The 19691-nt window shown below is 33.6% G+C and overlaps 1 protein-coding gene across 7 annotated transcripts in view; it reads right to left on the bottom strand.

Moving 5' to 3' along the window:
• The window catches only part of GULP1 (GULP PTB domain containing engulfment adaptor 1), a 228957-nt gene that overhangs the window by 22111 nt on the left and 187155 nt on the right, over positions 1-19691 (bottom strand). For 5 of the 7 annotated variants that reach the window (XM_032479896.1, XM_032479891.1, XM_032479893.1 and 2 more), the window contains 5 exons: positions 14371-14469; positions 8795-8932; positions 1048-1164; positions 770-850; positions 272-364 (listed from right to left, as the gene is read on the bottom strand). In XM_032479896.1, the coding sequence (XP_032335787.1) occupies positions 272-364; positions 770-850; positions 1048-1164; positions 8795-8932; positions 14371-14469 (528 nt within the window). The remainder of the gene's footprint in view (positions 1-271; positions 365-769; positions 851-1047; positions 1165-8794; positions 8933-14370; positions 14470-19691) is intronic. The other 2 variants (XM_032479898.1, XM_032479897.1) reach the window with 1 other exon arrangement.

The following is a 19691-nucleotide window of genomic DNA, read 5'->3' as shown; positions in this document are numbered from 1 at the left end:
GCACAAAGAGGAAAAGACCAAGTCGAAGGCTGAATTATTTCAGAAAAGAGGAAAGAGCAACATGGAAAAACAACTCCGATCTGAGCTACCTATGCAATTCTAATGTTTTAAATTACTCTTATTTAGCATCTTTCATCTTTATTCACATTTAGTTTAAAATTGCTGATCCCAGAGTATTATTTGAAATATTGAAGAACTGATGATCCAGACATGTTTTATCACCATGAAATCTTGTGTCTAAGGAAACGATGCACATTTTCTATATACTTACTGGAGATGTTGATACTTGGGTTATTCTTAACTGGTTTTCCAAATCTTGTACTTTGTTTTTAAGCTCCATATTTTCTGTTTCTAAGTCTTGAATCTAAAAAGCAAGTGATTATTGAATAATCTTTAGAAATTTATTCTTGGAAAATATTGGCTGTTATATTGGCTACATTCATGAATAGAACTTCATATCATTTAAAAGTTTAATATATTCTTTTGTGCACAGGGAGAAATGTATTTGATAAAGCTTCAGCTATATTATAGAATTCTAGGTCACCAGAGGATATATTATTAAATTTAAAATACGTTTTTATGTGAGTGCAAATTTCATGTTCCTAATACCTCATTCTCTGTGTTTTCTTGCAGCACTGTGCAATCTGTACCCATAATCTTGGAGTATAACCGCAAGACAGTGAAACTTGCTTATGATGATTTTGAAGAGAGTGGAGAAAGGGTATAATTTAATTATAAAGGAATCTGATCTGCATGGGAAACCACTTACCCAGCATCTGCTGCTTCTGCTGCTCTGATCCCCATGAGAAGCATCAGGAAGTGAAGCAAAGTCACATGAGAACACTAAGTTCTTGTGGGAATTCAATATAAAATGGTTAAAAACTGTGCAGGGGATCAGGAATGAAAAATTATAGGGACACAGTGAAAGCAGTTCCAATCAGTGTGGGGGAAATTTAATGGCAGGCCTTCTAAATTTGTTTGATGATATGCAAGTTTCCCTGTACTTACATCACATAAATGTGAAAACAACAAGCTTAGTTTACTCACTCTTTTCTGTAACCCTGCAATCTGTTTTCTCGTTTCAACATCTTTTCCTCCGGATTCTAGAAATTTCCTGTATGCCAGGTCAAATGCTTGGCCGATTGTTAAAGTTATCTCTTCAGCCTTTGTAAAAACCAAACAAAGAAGATTTGCACTTTAATAATAATATTCCAGACTATTTGAATCAAGAAAAACATTCACATGAGGTTCTTCAAAAGGGCCATGTCATGTCTAGGGGTAGAGATGTAGTAAACGAGCAGAGTAGTCTATGCTAACATAATAATCCAGTGCCTACCCATTCACAGCATAAAAAAAAAATGTTTTGGCAATTAAATGAATAGCCGTTGAAGCTGGAAGCGAGTCCTTTTCACCTTCTCATCTCTTTTATCATAGCATTTTTCCCTACTTTCTTATCTTTCCTTCCTCAAATATTTAGTGCCTATTAATTGAAAGCATAGCGCCAACTGCAGTTTTCTTGTTGCTTTGCTACTTATTTCTTTTTCTTAGTGAGGAGGGTTTGTTCAAGCTGACAGGTAATTTGAATGAGGTGGGCTGGGAGGTGTCTGTGGAAAACCTGAGGTATGCCCTCTCCAAATGGAGCGACCGCTACTCAGTTCCAATTCATTGCTGGCTTGTGGAAACAAGCAATTCCAACCCAGAGTTGTCAGATTTCAAATATGTGAGATGAAGTCACAGATCTGAATTTTCACATGGAAAGCTCCCAATTTTAAACGATAGTAAACAATGTTTTTGTAAAACCATGACGATTGAACAAAACGTATCTGCCATCTGAATTTGGCCTCCTCAACAATTGACAATCTCTGGTCTATTAACTAGAAACTGCCACAAATATCCTAAGGCCACCAGCTCATTCCTTTTCCATTCATATCTCAGCTGATATCACAGGGTCTTACTGGGAAGAGTGTAAACACTGAATAAAGATCTATTTACCTTATTACCATTATAAAGAAGTTTAGTACAGGCATTAATTGATTTAATGCACCAAATATTTCATATTTAACTATAAGACCTCCAGATGACATAACAACTGGTGGCAATATTAAATCTTGAACATGCCAGACTTTCCTGTTAGGGAAACCCTACTGCAAATCCTAAAATTTTGTGATATCCTATGTACAATCTAAATTGAAAATATGCTTTATTAATAAAGTTTAGATTACTTAAGACATCATTATCTTTTATAGTTCACTCTTTGTTTAAAAAGGCCCTTAGCCATAACAAATATTTATAGTGTTTAACCCAGTTAACTAAAAAATGCAGAATATATGCCTGAAATTATGTATGAGGACTATTTGTCTTTAAAAAAAAAAGGAGGAAAAGAAAATAGCTACATTAAAGAATGCTAAATAATACTAAATAAATGAAAATGAGTTCAATGTGTCCTCTTAATAAGACAATGTGTTATCCTCAAATACTCAAGGTGTACAGGAGACTCATTTAAATGGTAGCATTGTTGACTGGTAACTAATAACATTTGACCTCATTACTAATTATTTGTTAACAATAATAACTTTTTAAAAGCCATATTCTCCTTTTTTTGATGATAAGACATATCTTTTTAATTAAGAGCATTTATCTCCCTGGTAAGTATTCACCAAATATTACCTCACTTGGTTCTCATCATGATTCTTTGAGGTGAGAATTATTATCCCCACAATACTTAAGCAACTGCAATTCTATGAAGTTGTATAATTTGCCTAAAGTCTCACAGAGAACCTGGATTCAAATCCAGAATATCTGACTCTACAAGTTTCACACTTTTGGGGAGTAGGAGATGACATTTATATACAATGAAATGCAGATCATAATTGTACAATCAGATGTGTTTTGATAAATGTATATACCTATATAACACCATATAATTAAAGACATAGAATATTTCTGTCATCCGTGAAAGTTCTCCTATGCCTACTCCTAGTAAAATCACATTTCTGTGGTAACCATTGCTCTAATTTCTACCCCCATGGGTGAGTTTTGCCTGTTCGTATATCTATAAAAATGAGCACTACAGTATATATTCTTTGTTTTCTTTTTTAGTTTCTGAGATGTTATATGTGTTGTTTGTTTTATTGTTGATTAGTATTTCAGTGACTATACCACAATGTTTTCCATCTGTCTATGGAGGGACATTTGTGGTGTTCTCAGTTCTTAGTTATACATAAAGCTCTTACAAACATTCTTATAAAATCTTGTTGTGGACATGTTTTCATACCTATGGATAAATACCTAGGATGGAATTGCTAAATCTTAGGATGAGTCTATGTTTAGCATTCTAAGAAACTGCCACACTGTTTTCCAAAGTAGCGTTACCATTTTACATTCCCACCAACATTAAGAAAGTTCTAGTTGCTCCACATTCTCATCAACATCAGATATAGACAGTCTTTTTAACTTTGTTTTTTACTGGATGAGTAATGCTAAAACTAAGTGTTTTTAATTTGAATTTCCCTTTTGAACAATTCTATTAGCCCGGTTTCATGTAATCATTGGCCTTTGTTATATTTTCATTATGAACTCCCTGTAGAAGACAGTTTCCTGCCCACTTGTATTAGGTTTTTTTTTGTTTTGTTTTGTTTTGTTTTTGCCTTTTTAGATATTTAATTCTCTACATACTCTGGATACAAATTCTTTTTCAGATGTGACTTGCCATTTCACTTTGTAATACCTTTTATAAATTAACAGAAAATTTTTATTTTTCATTAACTCACACATTTTGTCTTATGTTTAGTGTTTTTGAGGTCATCCTAAGATACCAGTATCTACTCAAAGTTCATAAAGAGATTCTTCTACATTTAATGGAAATTTCTTAGCAGACTTTAAAAGATTCTACTTTTACATCTATAATCCATCTGAAATTATTTTTATGTAGAGTTAATTTTTAATTATTCTTTTTTCACATATTTGGCTAGTTGTTCTAATACCAGTTGTCAAATAGTTCCTTTCTCAATTGAATTGTCTTGTCACATTTGTGGAAATATCAATTGACCATACATGTGTGGATATTTTTGGCCTCTACAATGTAGTTCCTTTATTATTTAGCTATCATTACATCAATATCACTTGACCCTATAAGTTTCTTTAGAGTACATTGTGGAATCAGGTAAACTGTGTCTTCTAACTTTGGTCTTTTATTTCAAGAATAATTTTTCTGTTCTATACTGTTTTATATTACTATATTAAAAACAACTATTCAACTTCTATTAAAAATCCCAGTTTGATTTTGACAAGAATCATACTGACTATATAGAACAATTTAGTGCAACTGACCTCTTAACTAAATTGAGCGTTCCAACCTATTAATATGGTATCTCTCACCCATTATTTTAGGTCTTCTTTAGTTTCTGCAATATTTTGTAGATTTCAGTATATCTTCTTTAAAAATCCTAATTATTTCACGTTTGTTGATGCTATAGTAAATAGATTTTTCTTTTTTTATAGTAGACAAAAAATCAATTTTGTATATTAACCTTGTATCCTGTGCCTAAATTTGCTTCCAAATTATAGCAATTTTGTAGATTTTACAGAATTTTCTTTGTAGAAATTCATATTACACCTGTGAAAAAAAGATAGTTTTACTCTTTTTCCAATTTCATGTCTTTTGTTTCTTTTTCTGACTATTCACCAGCTAATGTATTTTGTTTTTAATTTTTCCTTACTCTAACTTCTTAAAGTCAAGGGCATGATTACTTTTAATCTTTTTATCTTTTTTCATAGGAGCATTTAAAGCTACAAATATCCCTCTGAGCACTGCTTGAAATGTCTTTTACAAACTTTGATGTTGTATTTTGTTGCTATTCAGATAATATTCAGATAACTGAACATTTTTTTTCTGCCATTCCAAACCTGATGTTAAACTTTTTTTTTAGTTATTCTATCTAACCATTTAATTATTTTTTTATATTTCTATGCTAAAATTTGCATGTTTACTTATTACTACTTTCTTTTTCCTTTAATTACCCTGAATATATGTAAAACCAGTATTAAAGTCTTTCAGCATTACAGACAAATTTAAAGTTTCCTTTAGCTTTTAACCTTAATTTTGGCCTCCTCCAGTTTTCATGTAAGTAATAACTATAATTTGCTTTGTCATTCTGGATATTATTGGTTTTGCATATATTTACATATACATGTTTACATATGCTCCAAGGGAATAATAATACTAAAATCTGTTTATAAGAGCAACTTGTAAGTCTAAAATTCCTCATTATATATCTTGCCAATCTTAACTAAAATTGTGTTACTTTTACAATCCGTGTGATACTTCCTTCCCATCTTCATGGCTTCTAATAAGAAATACACTGTAATTTGGATTGATTTTCTGCTTTAGGTAAGGACTTTATCTCTTGCTACTTTCAAGGTTTTTCTGTCTTTAGTTTTCAGAAATTTGACTGTATATGTGTAGAATTAACTTGGGTTTATCCTGTCTGGACTTCATTCAATTTCTTCAATCTATAGGTTTATGTCTTTTGCCAAATTTGGAAGTTTGCAACTATTATGTCTTCAAGTGCTTTTTCAAGGCCACCTTTTTTTTTTTCTCTCTTTCCTAATGACACATAAATAATAGATATTTTGTTGTAGTCCCACAGGTTTCTGATTTTTTTTTTGTAGTGTTTTGTGTGTATGCCTATGTGAGCGTGTGTATATGTGTGTGTGTGTGTGTGTGTGCATTCACATGTGTATACTTATTATCTCTGCATTGTTCAGATTGGGCATTTTCTATTATTTTTCAATATTCCAGGTTGCTGATTCTTTCCTCTGTCCTCTCCTTTCTGCTATTGAGCCCATACATTGTGTTATTTATTTAGTTGTATTTTTCAGTTCCAATATTCCCAGTTGGGTTTTCTTTTTATCATCTATTTCTTTGCTTAGATTTTCTATTTCTTAGAAGACACTGTAATTTTTAATTTGTTTCAAGTGTGATTGTAACAATTTATTTCATTATTTTTATGACGGCTCTTTTAAAATTTGTCTGGTAATTCTAATGTCTGTCTCATCTCAGTGTTGAGATATATTGGTCATCTTTTTTCACTTAGTAAGATTTTCTAATTCTTGATGTGGGGAGTGATTTTCAATTGAATCTTGGATATTCTAAATACTATGAGACTCTAGAATTATTTAAACTCTGACACAATTCGAGTAGGGGAATGGGAACGGGAGAGCACTGCCTCAGTACTGCCTGGTGGGGAAGGAAGTTCAGCTTCCTCGCTTGGCCTCTCTTCACTGTTGCTTAGCAGAGCTGGGCACTGTAGCTCCCCACATTATCCTCACTGTCACCATGGAGGGAGACTCATTAATATGATAATGTTAATTAAGCAGTGAATTCCAGTCTTGTGGCATACTAGGACAGGTATCATCTACTTTCAAACTCTCAACAATTTCAGAGAAGTATTGAAAGGATAAAATATAACGAGTAAGTAAGACAAAGCCCCTGGAACAGAGCTCCCTCAAGCCCCCAAGGTCACAGTTACGGGAGTAATACAGCATGGCTGAACAAATGCTGCAATGGCAATCTAATGTCTTAAATTTTAACCCTGATCCTGTTATTATCTAGCTTTGTAACACTGGGAAAGGCACTCAAGTGGGCTTTGGTTTCTTAAAATAAGAGGAAAGAGTGGTGCCAATTGGGTCATAATTTATTTTCCTGTTTTGATTAGAGACGATGGTATTTCAAAAATTTTACATACATAGAAAATCAATTTTATAAATACAGACATTGTTATAAGTAGAGCAAATAAAATCTTGAGGTAAAAATGATATAATGAGACTTTGAGGAAACACATCCTCTTTAAGCTAATTAAAGTGATGCCAACTTACAGTTGAAGTGATAACTTGGAACCTTGCTTTTCAAAGCTCAGTCTTCCATCTACCTGAAGCAAAATCACTTGGTGAACTTGCAAAATCTAGATTTCCTCAGCTCTAGCCCCAAGTCAATATGAACATATTTTTTTGAAGTGGAAATGAATGAGCTGTATTTTAAAAGGTCTTCCTTATGAATATTATGTACACTAATGATTGTGAGCCACTGCAGTAGGATTCAAGAATACATTTTTAACTTTTAAGAAAAATAAAAAGAAAAGCTAATAGGCTATATCTGGAGAGTTAACGGGTTATGGAATTGAAATTTTGGAAGTCAATTACAAATTATGATCAGGGAGAAATAGAGTCTATACTCTGAAAACAATAAAACTACATGGGAATTCTGGCAAGCTCATATATTAAATAATCATATAACAAATTTGATGGAGGTCAAAGAAAGATAAAACATGTGACATATAGCCATAAGATGGCTAATGTTTTAATGGACTTGGTTTACGAATATTTCACAGGACCCTAAAGAAGTTTATTCCTCTGTGTAAACAAGGAAGCAGAACAACTGAATTTTCTGCTTGCTGTAAGTGATAAAAGGTTATAATATCTTACACATAGAAGATATTCAACAAATATCAACTTTAATCTCCTCAAACGCCTGCAAGCAATCATGGTTAAGAAGCACTTGGAACATTAAATATAATGCATTCATTTAATAGAATAAATTTCAAAACAACTTAAACTTCATAAAAATACCATACTGTTCACATAATGTTGCCTTATGTGGATAAGCATATTTTTCTGATGAGATGTTTCATAATGTTCATCAAATTCTCAAAACATATTATGATGCCAAGTAGCCTAGCACATTAGTTTGCCTTTTTAGAGAACTATAGTTTAAAAGTTACAGATAACTTGCTCTATCTTTTGTACATTTGTCTGCATAGTCTTTACGGAAAAAATTCATTGAGCATTTATTGTCCACCTGATGTAGGAGTTACATGGACAAATAAACAAGTATTTGTTCTCAAGAAGCTCACATACTGAAACCAGAGAAACAAATTACATAATGATAATAATATTTTTCACAGTGTGAAAAGTGTGCAAATAAGTTTCTTCTTGTCTAAGGCAATCAGGTTGTTGAGGTTTGATGTTCTTCCTCAATTAAAGCCATCAATGGCTACAATGTGTGCTTGGAATTCACATCTTGTATTTTATAACTGGACCTCAGCTAGGTTATAATTAGCGTTAGCTTATGCTTATAGTCAAGATACAAAGTTTTCCTTCAGATTCCAGATGATTAAAGAACTGTTACAGAACTCAACTTCGGAATTCCCTAATTGTTCTTACTTGCTAAGAACTTTAGATTGTATTTACAAGCTCACACATACACACTCACACAGGCACATACACACACATACAATTCTATCACCTTTCATGATACTGTTTTCTGAATAAGTAAAATCAAGGACGAGGTTTTTCAAAACACTGAAGATTTGTTTGAAGACCCTTACAGATTTCATTTCCTGGAGTTTAAAATGTTTATTTTCATCAGATCTATCATATTCCAGAAAAAAAATACTTTGTTCAACATTACCTTTTTGCATTATATGTATATTAGTAAATCATATTTGAGTTTAAAATAAGAAATAAATTAGATGTTGTAAGAGAAATAAACATATATAACATTAGCAAGCATGACGTTCTAAGAAAAGAAATTTGCATGCAAGCCCGTGCCTGTGAACATGAGAATTTAGTTAGGGATGAAATCCTGAAGCATATTCTCATGACAGGATGAATCTATTAGTGTAGCTAAGTATTTGCAGACCATACTTATTTCCAAATACCTTACTAATGCAGGAAACAAGACAATTCCTGGCTTGTAAAACAGAACAAACCACCCTAAAACATTTGGCATACTTACACACTTTTCACTGTCAAATACATAACACAAATGTTTATTTGACTCAGAATCTTTACATATGAAAGTGAATATCCTCTTGTCAGTTTTGTCATCTGCACAAAATGATATTCTGTGAAGCTGGCAATTGTGTTGAACTTCCTGTGAACACAGATGAAAATAAACATAGTTGAAGAGATTTTTTTTCCAGTTTCTGAAATACCAGCTGTGCTAATAACATATAGCTTATGAAGCATCATCTGACATATTCTGATTTTATAATTATATACACCTCGAACTTAAACACATATGTAATGGAGATGAACCTCCTGACTCAGGATTAAATTAAACTAGTCAGTTCAGTAGCATTTTGAAAAACATACATGAAAAGAGGATTATGGGCTTCCTGAGCTACAAGGCATCTTCAGAGATTATTACTTTAAACTGGGCAATTTTACTTAGGAGGATACTGGGGTCTAGAGAGATTAAGAAACTTCCACAAGGTTACAGAATTAGTAGAGCACTTTTTAACCAGAACACTCTTCATTTTATCTTACTGCTACTATTACAGTTTAAAACATAACTTCATCTGTACACAACGTCATATGAAACATACTACATATTACACATCTTCATGGTAACTCATACACTTGAGTCTTTTTTAAGGAAGATTATCATTGCAACTTCTGTAATGTTTTCCATTGGACCAGTGAATGAAGAAGGTCTACAGAACCAGCATTCAAATTACTGAATCAACCTTGTTAATCAGTAGAAAGATAAATATTGCATATACAGATGTGTGTGTGTGTGTGTGTGTGTGTGTTTGTGTGCAACTACAGGACCAGTCACTACATCCTTCCAAGTTCAGGGTCTGACATGTCAGCTTGCTGAGATTTTCCTCCATCACTCTGATTCATATTACTGCTCCTCAGACTGAAAATGGATACATAAAATGAGATAAATAGATAAGAGAATTGTCTCTAGCACTGCATTACTTCCTTGCATACAAAACAAACGGTAAGTCCTCAAAGGGTTGATTGCGAGCATGAAAATTAAAACGAGGAAGTACAGTGTAGGGCTGTAATGTTTTCGTCATTACCAGATAGCCTGATTTATCCATTTAAACAGCAGGAAGGAAAAATGCTCAACTTACTAAGGCTTCTGATGGCTTCTTGTGGTTAGTGCTGAGATGGATAATGAACCCATTTGTCTGAGACTATCCTCCTATACTTTGCCTGATTGACAAGTCTCCTCCTCACTGACATGTTTTTTTGTTTTACTGTTAACAAAGTGAAACAGTATTCTTCAGCTGCATGGTAGCTCCCAAATACTGACAGCATGTCTACACCAGTTTATTAACTGCATAAACATGTTAATGATAAAGAGGACATGGTGCTATACAATATAGGAAAAGATACATTTTTTTCCATTTATAGGAGAAATTACAAGTAACATGAAAACACATCTTCTACATAGCTGGTGGTGAAACCTACGCAGTCCCTCACTCACTCACCAACCAGTGTGATCACAGAAGGCCTTTGGTTATGACGGTTGGGAATTGTCTTAATTTCTGTTTAGACTTTTACCAAGTCCATGTTAGATGAATATTGAATGAATACTTTAATATATAAATATTTATGCTTAATATATAAATATATAAATATATATTTATTTACTATATAAATATGTAGCAAAATATACATATATTTACTATAAATAAACTTATCTTAGGACCATATTTCATTATTTTTTCCCTTAATTACAACTTATATTCAAAATAAAATAAATTAACAGATTTTTTTTCTGGTTCACTCACATCTCTTCAAATAATGGTTCCTAAATACATATCTGTGTTTAGGTTGGCTCAGAGTCACCTGGGAAGTTTTGTTTGTTACAATACAGATACTAAGGCTTGTTCTGCAGATTCGGAATCTGAAAAACCTGGGTGGACTCCAGCAATCAGCATTCTCAGGAGTCTCCTATGGGCACTAATGCCCAGGAGAGTTGGTAATCCCTTATTTAGATTACCTACTTTTTTTTTATGGATTCAAAAAATGGTACATTCTACTATACGTAAAGAGTCGGATACTCTATATTGACGTATAATATGTGAGTAAAGAGTCAGTTGCTTTCTATCCGTATGTAATATAATTGAAGTCCACAATCACTCTTCAAGTTCGGTAGGGATAAAAATAATGCTTCTTCCTGGTTAAAAGTTTGGAAAACTTACTTTCTTGGGGAAAAATTCAATAGAGCCTCTTTACAATTAGCTATTAAGTACAGGAAACAAAGACTCTGGGCCAGGGAAGAAAAGGATTGGCGTTACTGATTTGGGTAAGGAATACCATGATCAAAGGTCAATAGGCTAATTATACCGAGTTGAAGCCTACCTCCTTGACGCTTTGTAAACGGGGTTTAGGCTGGGAGAGGTATGGAGATTCGACAGTAAAAGTTTCGGGAAGAGGATGATACAGATGACAGGTTGTCAGCAGAAAACTCATTATTATGGGAGTCATTATGGGCAACTCTAGAATCACCAACTGGTACCATTTGCTACATTTGTATTCCCATGATCCCCTTCTGTGTCTCTTTTTACACACATATACACACACACACACACACACCACATACTGTATCAGTGTTAGTCATCTTGCAGTATCTTTGTCTTGATATTTTGTGCTTTTGTAAAGATGTGCCATTATTAAACTGTCAATTCTAAATGCTAACGATGTTCTCTTTATATACTGTATTTAAGCATATTTGTATTTTCTAAATAATTAAACTTTGTATTAATTACTGAAAAATTGAAGCATTCTAAATGTTCAATAATAGGAGAATGGTTTAGTAGATTATAATTTATAGATTATGGCATTGGTGAAATTCTTATAGCCTAGGATACATTATGGGTAGACTCTTACCAAAACGAATAAGAATGCATGAAGGTGATACATAAAGTGTATTATCATCCCCACATATTACAAGGTGTGCTTTGACAAGTCCTAAAATCCATGTAAGAAATTTTAATTAATAATAATCACACATGCATACACTCCAAAACAGATCTATATGGTTTAGAAGAAACTCTAAACAGAAAGATGACCTACAAATGACTTGTTCTAACTGGACATTTGCCACTATATAGCCACTGAATTGTAAAAAGGAAATGCAGGACTAGGACTGTTTCCTTTTTAATTGCCTATAAGACTACACGTTGGTTGCTACACTTCTGAGAGCATTGTTACCCAGAAACTTACTGCTTCCTCAGCCTATTGTTCTTTTATTAACTACCATTTGTCTAACGAAGGCATCCCAGCCAACCCACCTGCAGACAATGTTTCACTTTCAAATGCCTCATTTCCCAGCAAATATATATATATATGTGTGTGTGTGTATATATATATTCCATTATAAGCTTGGATATATAGATACGTACATATCATTTCACACTTGAATTCGTATATATTCATATTCATTGTAAGCTTGAAGAGAACTTCCACTATTCTTTTACCACTGCTTTTATCTGCTTTCAGCCACCTCAGCAATAGTCATTTTGGAATAACCAAAACCAAAAGTATGGTCTCCAATTCTCTGTTATTTACTATTGAATGTGGAGAATAGGAGGAAATTAGAACAGTCGAGGGAGGTCTTAAATTCATGGTTTGAGAAGTCTGAAGGAATGCAATTGTTCTTTAATTTTGAATTGACTGTGGCTACATCCATGCTATTGTCCTGTCGTCCTCAAAGATATTAAAAATGCAAAATTTCCAGGGTAATTCTGATTCTGTAGGCTAAGACAGGGTGTGGGACTTATTGCTGCGCGTGTCGCAGGTATTTTTAATGTCAGTGTTCCATGGACTAGACTTTGAAAATGAAGCAGCAGTCTGCGCGCGACACCAGAACAGCTCAAACTTCAGTGTGCACAGAAATCACCATGTTTCTTCTTTAATTGCAGGTTCAGTAGGTCTGAAATGAGGCCTGAGGTTTTACATTTCTAACAGGCTCCTGGTGATGCTGATTCCTGGTGGTTCACGGGCCGCACTTTGAATAGCAAGACTGCCAGGGCTTGTTATGTACAGAGTGATGGTATCAGTGGTAAATGCTGGACTAGAGAAAGGGGCAGACCTGTGAAAATATTTTCATACTCTGTTTCCAGGCCAGGGTTTCCTTCAGCTTTCAAATAGAATTAATTTGTCACTATGCATGCTGCAGTATTAAAAAAAAAGCATTGATAATATATATTTGTAAAATAATTGGAGTTGAATGTTACTCAGTTTTTCCAAACTGACTTTCATGGTTTTATCAAAATTACTAAGCGATAATTCTGAGGCAAATAAAATACTATATTTATTTTCTAGGGCTGTAATAACAAAATACCACAGACTGGGTGACTTCGACAAGAGAAATGTATTTTCTCACAGTTCGGAAGGCTTCAAGTCAAGGTGTCAGCGTGTCTGGTTTCTTGCTTGCAGATGGCTTCTCGCTGTGTCCTGATGTGGCCTTTCCCCTGTGCTCCCATGTCCCTGGTGTCTCTTCCTCTTATTGCAAGGTCACTCTCTTATTGGATTAAGGCCCAATTAAGACCTCATTCAATTTTAATTACTTTAAAGGCTCTATCTCCAAATAGAGTTGCATTGCAAGTTGGGCTTCAACATAGGAATTTTCGGTGAAAACAATTACACCCACAAGTACATATTAATGAATGTGATTCTAGAATAGATTGTTTTCCGATTTCTTTACATTGGCTCTGTAGGGGGAAAAGCTCTTAAATACAAGAATCTTAAGTTTATACTGTGTTATGAGCTGAATTATGTTCCCCACCAAATTCATATATTGAAGCCTTAACTCCCCATACCTCAGAAAGGAACTGAATCTCCTTATTTGGAGATAAGGCTCAAAAAAGGTGATGAAGTTACAGTGAGGTCCTCTGGGTGGCCCCTGATCCAGTCTGACAGATGTCCTTTTAAGAAGAGGAAATTAGACACACAAAGAGACACCAGGGATGTGTTTGCAGCGACAACCACGTGAAGAGGCAGCAGGAGGGCGGCCACTTGCTGGCGGAGGAGGGAAGGCTGAGAAGAAACCACGCCTGCGGCTGTCAACTTAATCTGGGATTGCCATTACCACCAGGACTGTGAGCAATACATTTCCATTGTTTGAGCCACCAGGCCTGTGGTATTTTATTATAGCAGCCATAGTAAACTAATACACACTGATTATGTTTACAAGCAACAAGAGTCAGTCCAGAATATTTTACCAAATAACACACAGCTTTTGTCTTCTTTCACACTCAGTGACCCACACTTAACTGCATCTCCTTCACAGCACACGACGGAGAAATTTCTAAATATAAGACCAAATTCTGTTGAACATACTTAATGTAAATTTTTAATCCCAAACACAGGCCAAGAACAAATCGCTCAGAAAACGATCCCAAAAGTTGTTTTCTTTTCCCTTAAAAATTCTATAGAGTTTCAAATTGTCATTAACTGAGAACTAAATAGTTTCAACTGGTAAGATGTTTTGAATATTCATTAAAATAGGAATGTAACTGTCATTACTTGAAGATTAAAGTGCTTCCAATGTTCAAAAATAAGCCTTACCTTTGTTTTGGGTTCTAGAATTTTTACTCCATAAATTGATATTTGCAACTCAACTTTAGGAATTTTCTGGCCTTCAGATTTCTTGATATGTCTTGCAAACTACAAATGAAAATTTATTCACAAAATTATAAATCTCTTTCTATGGAGAATGAACACAATATATATTTGAGTGTATTCAGTGTTGGACTTTCATTAAATTATTGCCTTTTGTAAAGTATTTTTATAAACCTCACACAGTCCCCAAATATTTAGAAATCATAGTGAGCTAACATTACTAACATTAACATCAGATTGATTTTCAATAACTTTTAAAAAAAATTTTTAAGGTACTTCCATGATATTTAAAAAATTGTATTCATACCGAACAGAAAGTAAAGACTCTTTGTGGGAAAATAAGCAGAGATCAATTTCTTTTTCTGTGGATCTACCATTTTTAGTGACTTTATAGAACTTGCAGTCGACTTCACTGGATATGCCTTCTTGGTCATTTTTAGATACTTACATTGTTTGGTACACTGTCTTACCCATCAAATCAATCAAATCAGTGAAAGAAAAGAGATAGATTACACTATTAAACTGAAGCTAAGAACTGAAGTAAGTGTCCTGGCTAAAAGACTCAGAACTAGACTCAGTCTAGAATTATAAATATAGTATGTCTTCCTGAAAAACATGAAGATTTTTTCAATGCTTTTGCAGTAGTATCTATTGTATTTCTTTATTGAATTAATAAGTGTTAGGTTCTGTTGTAAAATCGAAAAGAAAATCAGAATACTCATGCACTTAGTAGCTGGAGTTTCTGCCTCTTTCCTAGCATTGTCAGATTTAGTGGGAGAAAAATTATAGGATCCCAGTTAAATCTGAATATTAAACAATAATTGTTTAAAAAATTTTTTCTTTTAGAATACACATAAACATTCCATATATACGTATACACATATAACATATATATGCCATCTAGTATAAGTATGTCCCATGTAATAAGTATGTCCCAGGTAATAGCTGGGACATAGTTATGCCAAAGAAATTATTCATTGTTTTTCTGAATTTCAAAGTGTATTAAGTGTACTGATTTTATCAGACAATGTCACCCTCTCCCTTCTTTCCTTCTTTCCTCCTTCCTTTTGTCCACCTTTCTTTTCAAGAAGCAGAAAAGAACTATTGAAAAAAAAAGATATTTATTAACCCTCTTCGAAGACTTCAAAGTTACTTCCTACTATAATATTTTTTCACCATATAGATCATCCTAACTTGGTTCGGAATAGATTATACGTGAGGCAGGGGTGGGGCTTCAGTCCTCTTTTGTGTGTCATATTTATTTGCATTGTGCATTTCTTTCTAATTTAGGGCAGATGTGAATACACATGGTACAGCTCAGTGCCAGAGCAGAGAGTGGTTAAAGGTCTCACTCTCTTTTAATGACTTTGCACCACCATGGAGAATAATATCATCAATGCATGTAAGAATGCCTTGAAGTGTCTGCCTTGATATGCAGGGCAAGGAGGAGGGTACCATTTGTACTCCTTTTGGGTGGTATTATTTTTTTAGCTTGCTGTCTGTCCTGTCCTATAAATACAGGCAGCTTTTTTCTTGGTATTCAGCAGTCTTACATTCTGCACATAAATTTGATTAATTCATGTCAGAATTTTTCTTTTCCTTTAAAAAACTTGTTTTGCTTAAGTGCAGATCTTTTAAAATTATCCCAGCTCTCTCCCAAAGAAAGTGGATTAATTTGTTTCTTTTCCCTTCATAATCGTCTTTCTGTACTGGTACAATCAAAACAATTTGGGGGTTTTCACATATGAAGGCTGACAAAATAAATCAGCTGCTTTCTATCTATGTGAACACGTCTGAACAAAGCCATTCCCATCACTGGCCGCAGAAGCAGCCTGAGCTGGCTTCCTGGGTGCTGCTCTTTTCCAGAAACAGACAGTGAACAATAGCTCTTGAAGCCTTTTCAACATCTGGACACAGCCATTCCTGTGACCTCTTTTAGTTTCCAAAAAGTCCATCACCAAACAACCACTAATATTAAACTTATCTGTTGAGTTATTTCTTTTCTGCCAGAAAAAAGAGGGGAAGAAAGAATGGAACAAATAAACAAAGGGAGGAAGTAGGGGCTAGAAGTACTAAAAACAGAAAGGCAGGGAGGGAGGGGGGAAACAAGAGAATGAGACAAAGAAAAAGAAAAAGAAACGTAAAATATCTGATCTATGGCTTGTGAAACCTTTTCTTTTGTTTCATATCAGGATGACATAATTGTGCTTAAAAAAGATTCAGAGGTCATCCAATCCAATCCTCCCATTTCAAAGATGAGAAAAATAAATCTTAGAGAAGTTATTTACCTTGGTCATAAAATGGGTCTGTAGCAATCAGGCCTAGAATCTAGTTTTGCTACCTACTAAATAATGCTTTTCTTTTGCCCAGCAGTTTCTGTGTTAGAAATAAAAAAAAATCCCAGTTCTGTTTTCATGTTTATCAAGGTTTACATTGGTTACTAGCCTTGACTATTAAACAGACATTGCAAAACATCTAAGCCAAAGATTCTATTTGTTCAATCTATATCTATATATATATATTTTAAATTTAGGATGCCTGTATTTTATAGTTTGCATGATCTAAGTCACTTTTCCAACTTGTAGACATCTCAATAATGTTCCAAAATACTCTAATTTGCGTTTGAAAGGCACACTCATCATTCTTACATTGTATTTTTCTCTCCCTATTTACTACTAGAATGTTAATGCTTGAAGAGCCTTCTACAATTTTTTTTCCCATTTTTACTTCAGTAGATTCATGTCTTAGTCATCTAGACAGAGTGATCTACTGGTGATACTTAAATATAATAATCCAATAAAGATATTCAAAGAGGGGTAAAGCTTAAGCATTCTAGAGGATATCTGATGTAAAAAACAAATAAAAATGTGAAAGAAAAGTGTTGCCTGCCATATCAGTAAATAAAGGATGCTGCAGCCATCAAATCAGCAGCCACTACCTCTGCCTGGATGGGAAAGGAACAGAATACTGGCCCCTGACAGCTAAGGTACGTATCAGAGGAATGATTTCAGTGAGTCCACGCTTTTGCATCTTCCCATACATAGAAAAGTGCTAAATTCCTTAACTTGAGATATCTGGTTTTCTTTAATTAACAGTAATCATTTGATGTTCAACTACCTGGTCTTTGTTGCAAAACTCTTGTATGTCCTGGCTCCCCCTCCGGCCTGTTTGGCTCATCTTGGAGCCATCTGAGAGGCAGCGTCCCAGGCCGAAGTCCTCAGAAATGCCCACTGAGTAAAACATGACTCTCAGCTTTTAAGTTATGCACTTTTTTGCAGTTGACAAAAACAAGCCGTTATTACCACAAAATGATGAGAAAGATGAAGTATTACTTGAAAGACATAAAGCAATTAGTTAAATATATGCCACAAGTAGAAGAGCTAAAGATAATTTAAAGGGAGCACCACTGAGTTTCATCATCACACAATTTCTATTCATTTCTCAGAGGACTGAAAAAGAAAATATAACTATATTATTAATGGAATATACATTATTAGGCAATAAAATTAATGAATTAATTCTGAGCTACTAATCCTCTTCGTGGTTCTTGTAAATTGTTGATTTAATTTAAATGTATTCCTAATAATCCTACAGAGAAAACAGCTATGCATATCATTAAAATAAGCTCCAAGCATTTCATTAATTAAATAACTGGTCATGAAGACAAAAACAGAGTGTTCCACTGCACAGAGAGAGTGAGGTCAAATGGAGAAACTGCTGGGCCTAGATTTAACAGAACTTTCAGTAATTTCCAAGCCCACATGCCCTGAGGTAGCTTCATGTAATTTTAAGTTAGCCCCATTGGAACAAGGGGACCCATCCTCTAAAATTAGGGTCCAGGAATACTGCTCCCTGGTTATCTCCCAGAGAAATCAAGAAGTTTTGGATCTATACACCAATATTCATCCACATGTAAGTACCACAAGCAGATTATCTATGAAATATATTGAGCCCTATGACATGTGTACTAGTTGTACTAATGAAAATAAGTAACTCACTGTTAAAAATGAAATTCATTACCATAACAATGATATTCAGTATATAGAATGAAAGGTTTTTCAATGATTACTTTTTGGAAAATGTAGTATTTTCATAAATCATAGACTAAAACACAATGAAGAGACAGAAATTGTTGAACATGATTGAGAAATAGAAAATATGTTGTTTTGATAAATACAGAATTTCTGAAAGTAAACACATACAAATTATTATATTCAAGAAAACTTTATAAACTACAAATCCTCCACAAAATGACAGAAAAATAGTTCCCAGTAAAATAAATAAAAAATTTTAAATTTCTTGAAAAATGACTAGGTATCATTAAATACAGAAGAATGAAAAAAATACATCACAGAAAATCTTATAAGTTTCTACATCATCTTGTATTAGTCTTAAATTTTGAATTCTTCTTTAATGTCAGAAACCAATAAATCTAACTGGAAACTTTTGACAAAAAAATTTAATGTAAATAAAATGTTACCTTATGTGGCAAATAAAATAAAATACTGAACGATGGTGGATAAAAAAGTAGTCAGAATATATATGTTTAAGAAAAATAAGCAGGAAATTAAAATGCGGGATGTGTACACAAAACAGTTAATAAGATAATTTTTTTTTTAGTAGGGTCATAGCACCATCTTCTGGCCATTTCTACATGACAACAGAATTAGAGAGGAGCCAAGGTCTAGAACTTAAAATAAATAAATGTAAATACTCTTGTATACTCTGAGTTGTAGCCTCTGACCTTTGACGCAAAGAAACAAAAAAGTAAATAAAAAGCATTATTTTATTCATTTGCTTTAGTTTATGAATCATTACCCTTAGATATATAGTTTCCTGATCTACAAAATTTTTGCCATCAACGGAGTAAAGACTGCTTATTAAATTAAGTATTCTGGAAGATACTTGAAAGAAAAAAAAAGCTACTATCAACCTAGTATGCATTTTTAAACTATACTGCATAATCATCGATCTTACTGTAAATCTCATTCTTTTATTAATAGGATCATTTCCAAACATGAAACTACATAAGATCTGCATATAAAGTCTCACAACATTATATAAAAATTAGCCATCATTTAGAAAGCATTTCATTTCAAATACCTCTTTAAATTTTATCTAGTAATTATGTAATTGAATCCTTTCGGGTTTGGATTTGGGTTCAATACCCTACTGGGTATAAGGAAACATAGAGTGTAAATACAGTTATTCTTTTATAAAACATTCTGATTGTAGTGAAGTTGGATTCATGCCCAGAGTGTGCAACA

Source organism: Camelus ferus, chromosome 5 (genome assembly GCF_009834535.1).
Source record: "Camelus ferus isolate YT-003-E chromosome 5, BCGSAC_Cfer_1.0, whole genome shotgun sequence".
Taxonomy (NCBI): Eukaryota; Metazoa; Chordata; class Mammalia; order Artiodactyla; family Camelidae; genus Camelus; species Camelus ferus.
This window is presented reverse-complemented; position numbering and strand designations above follow the sequence as displayed.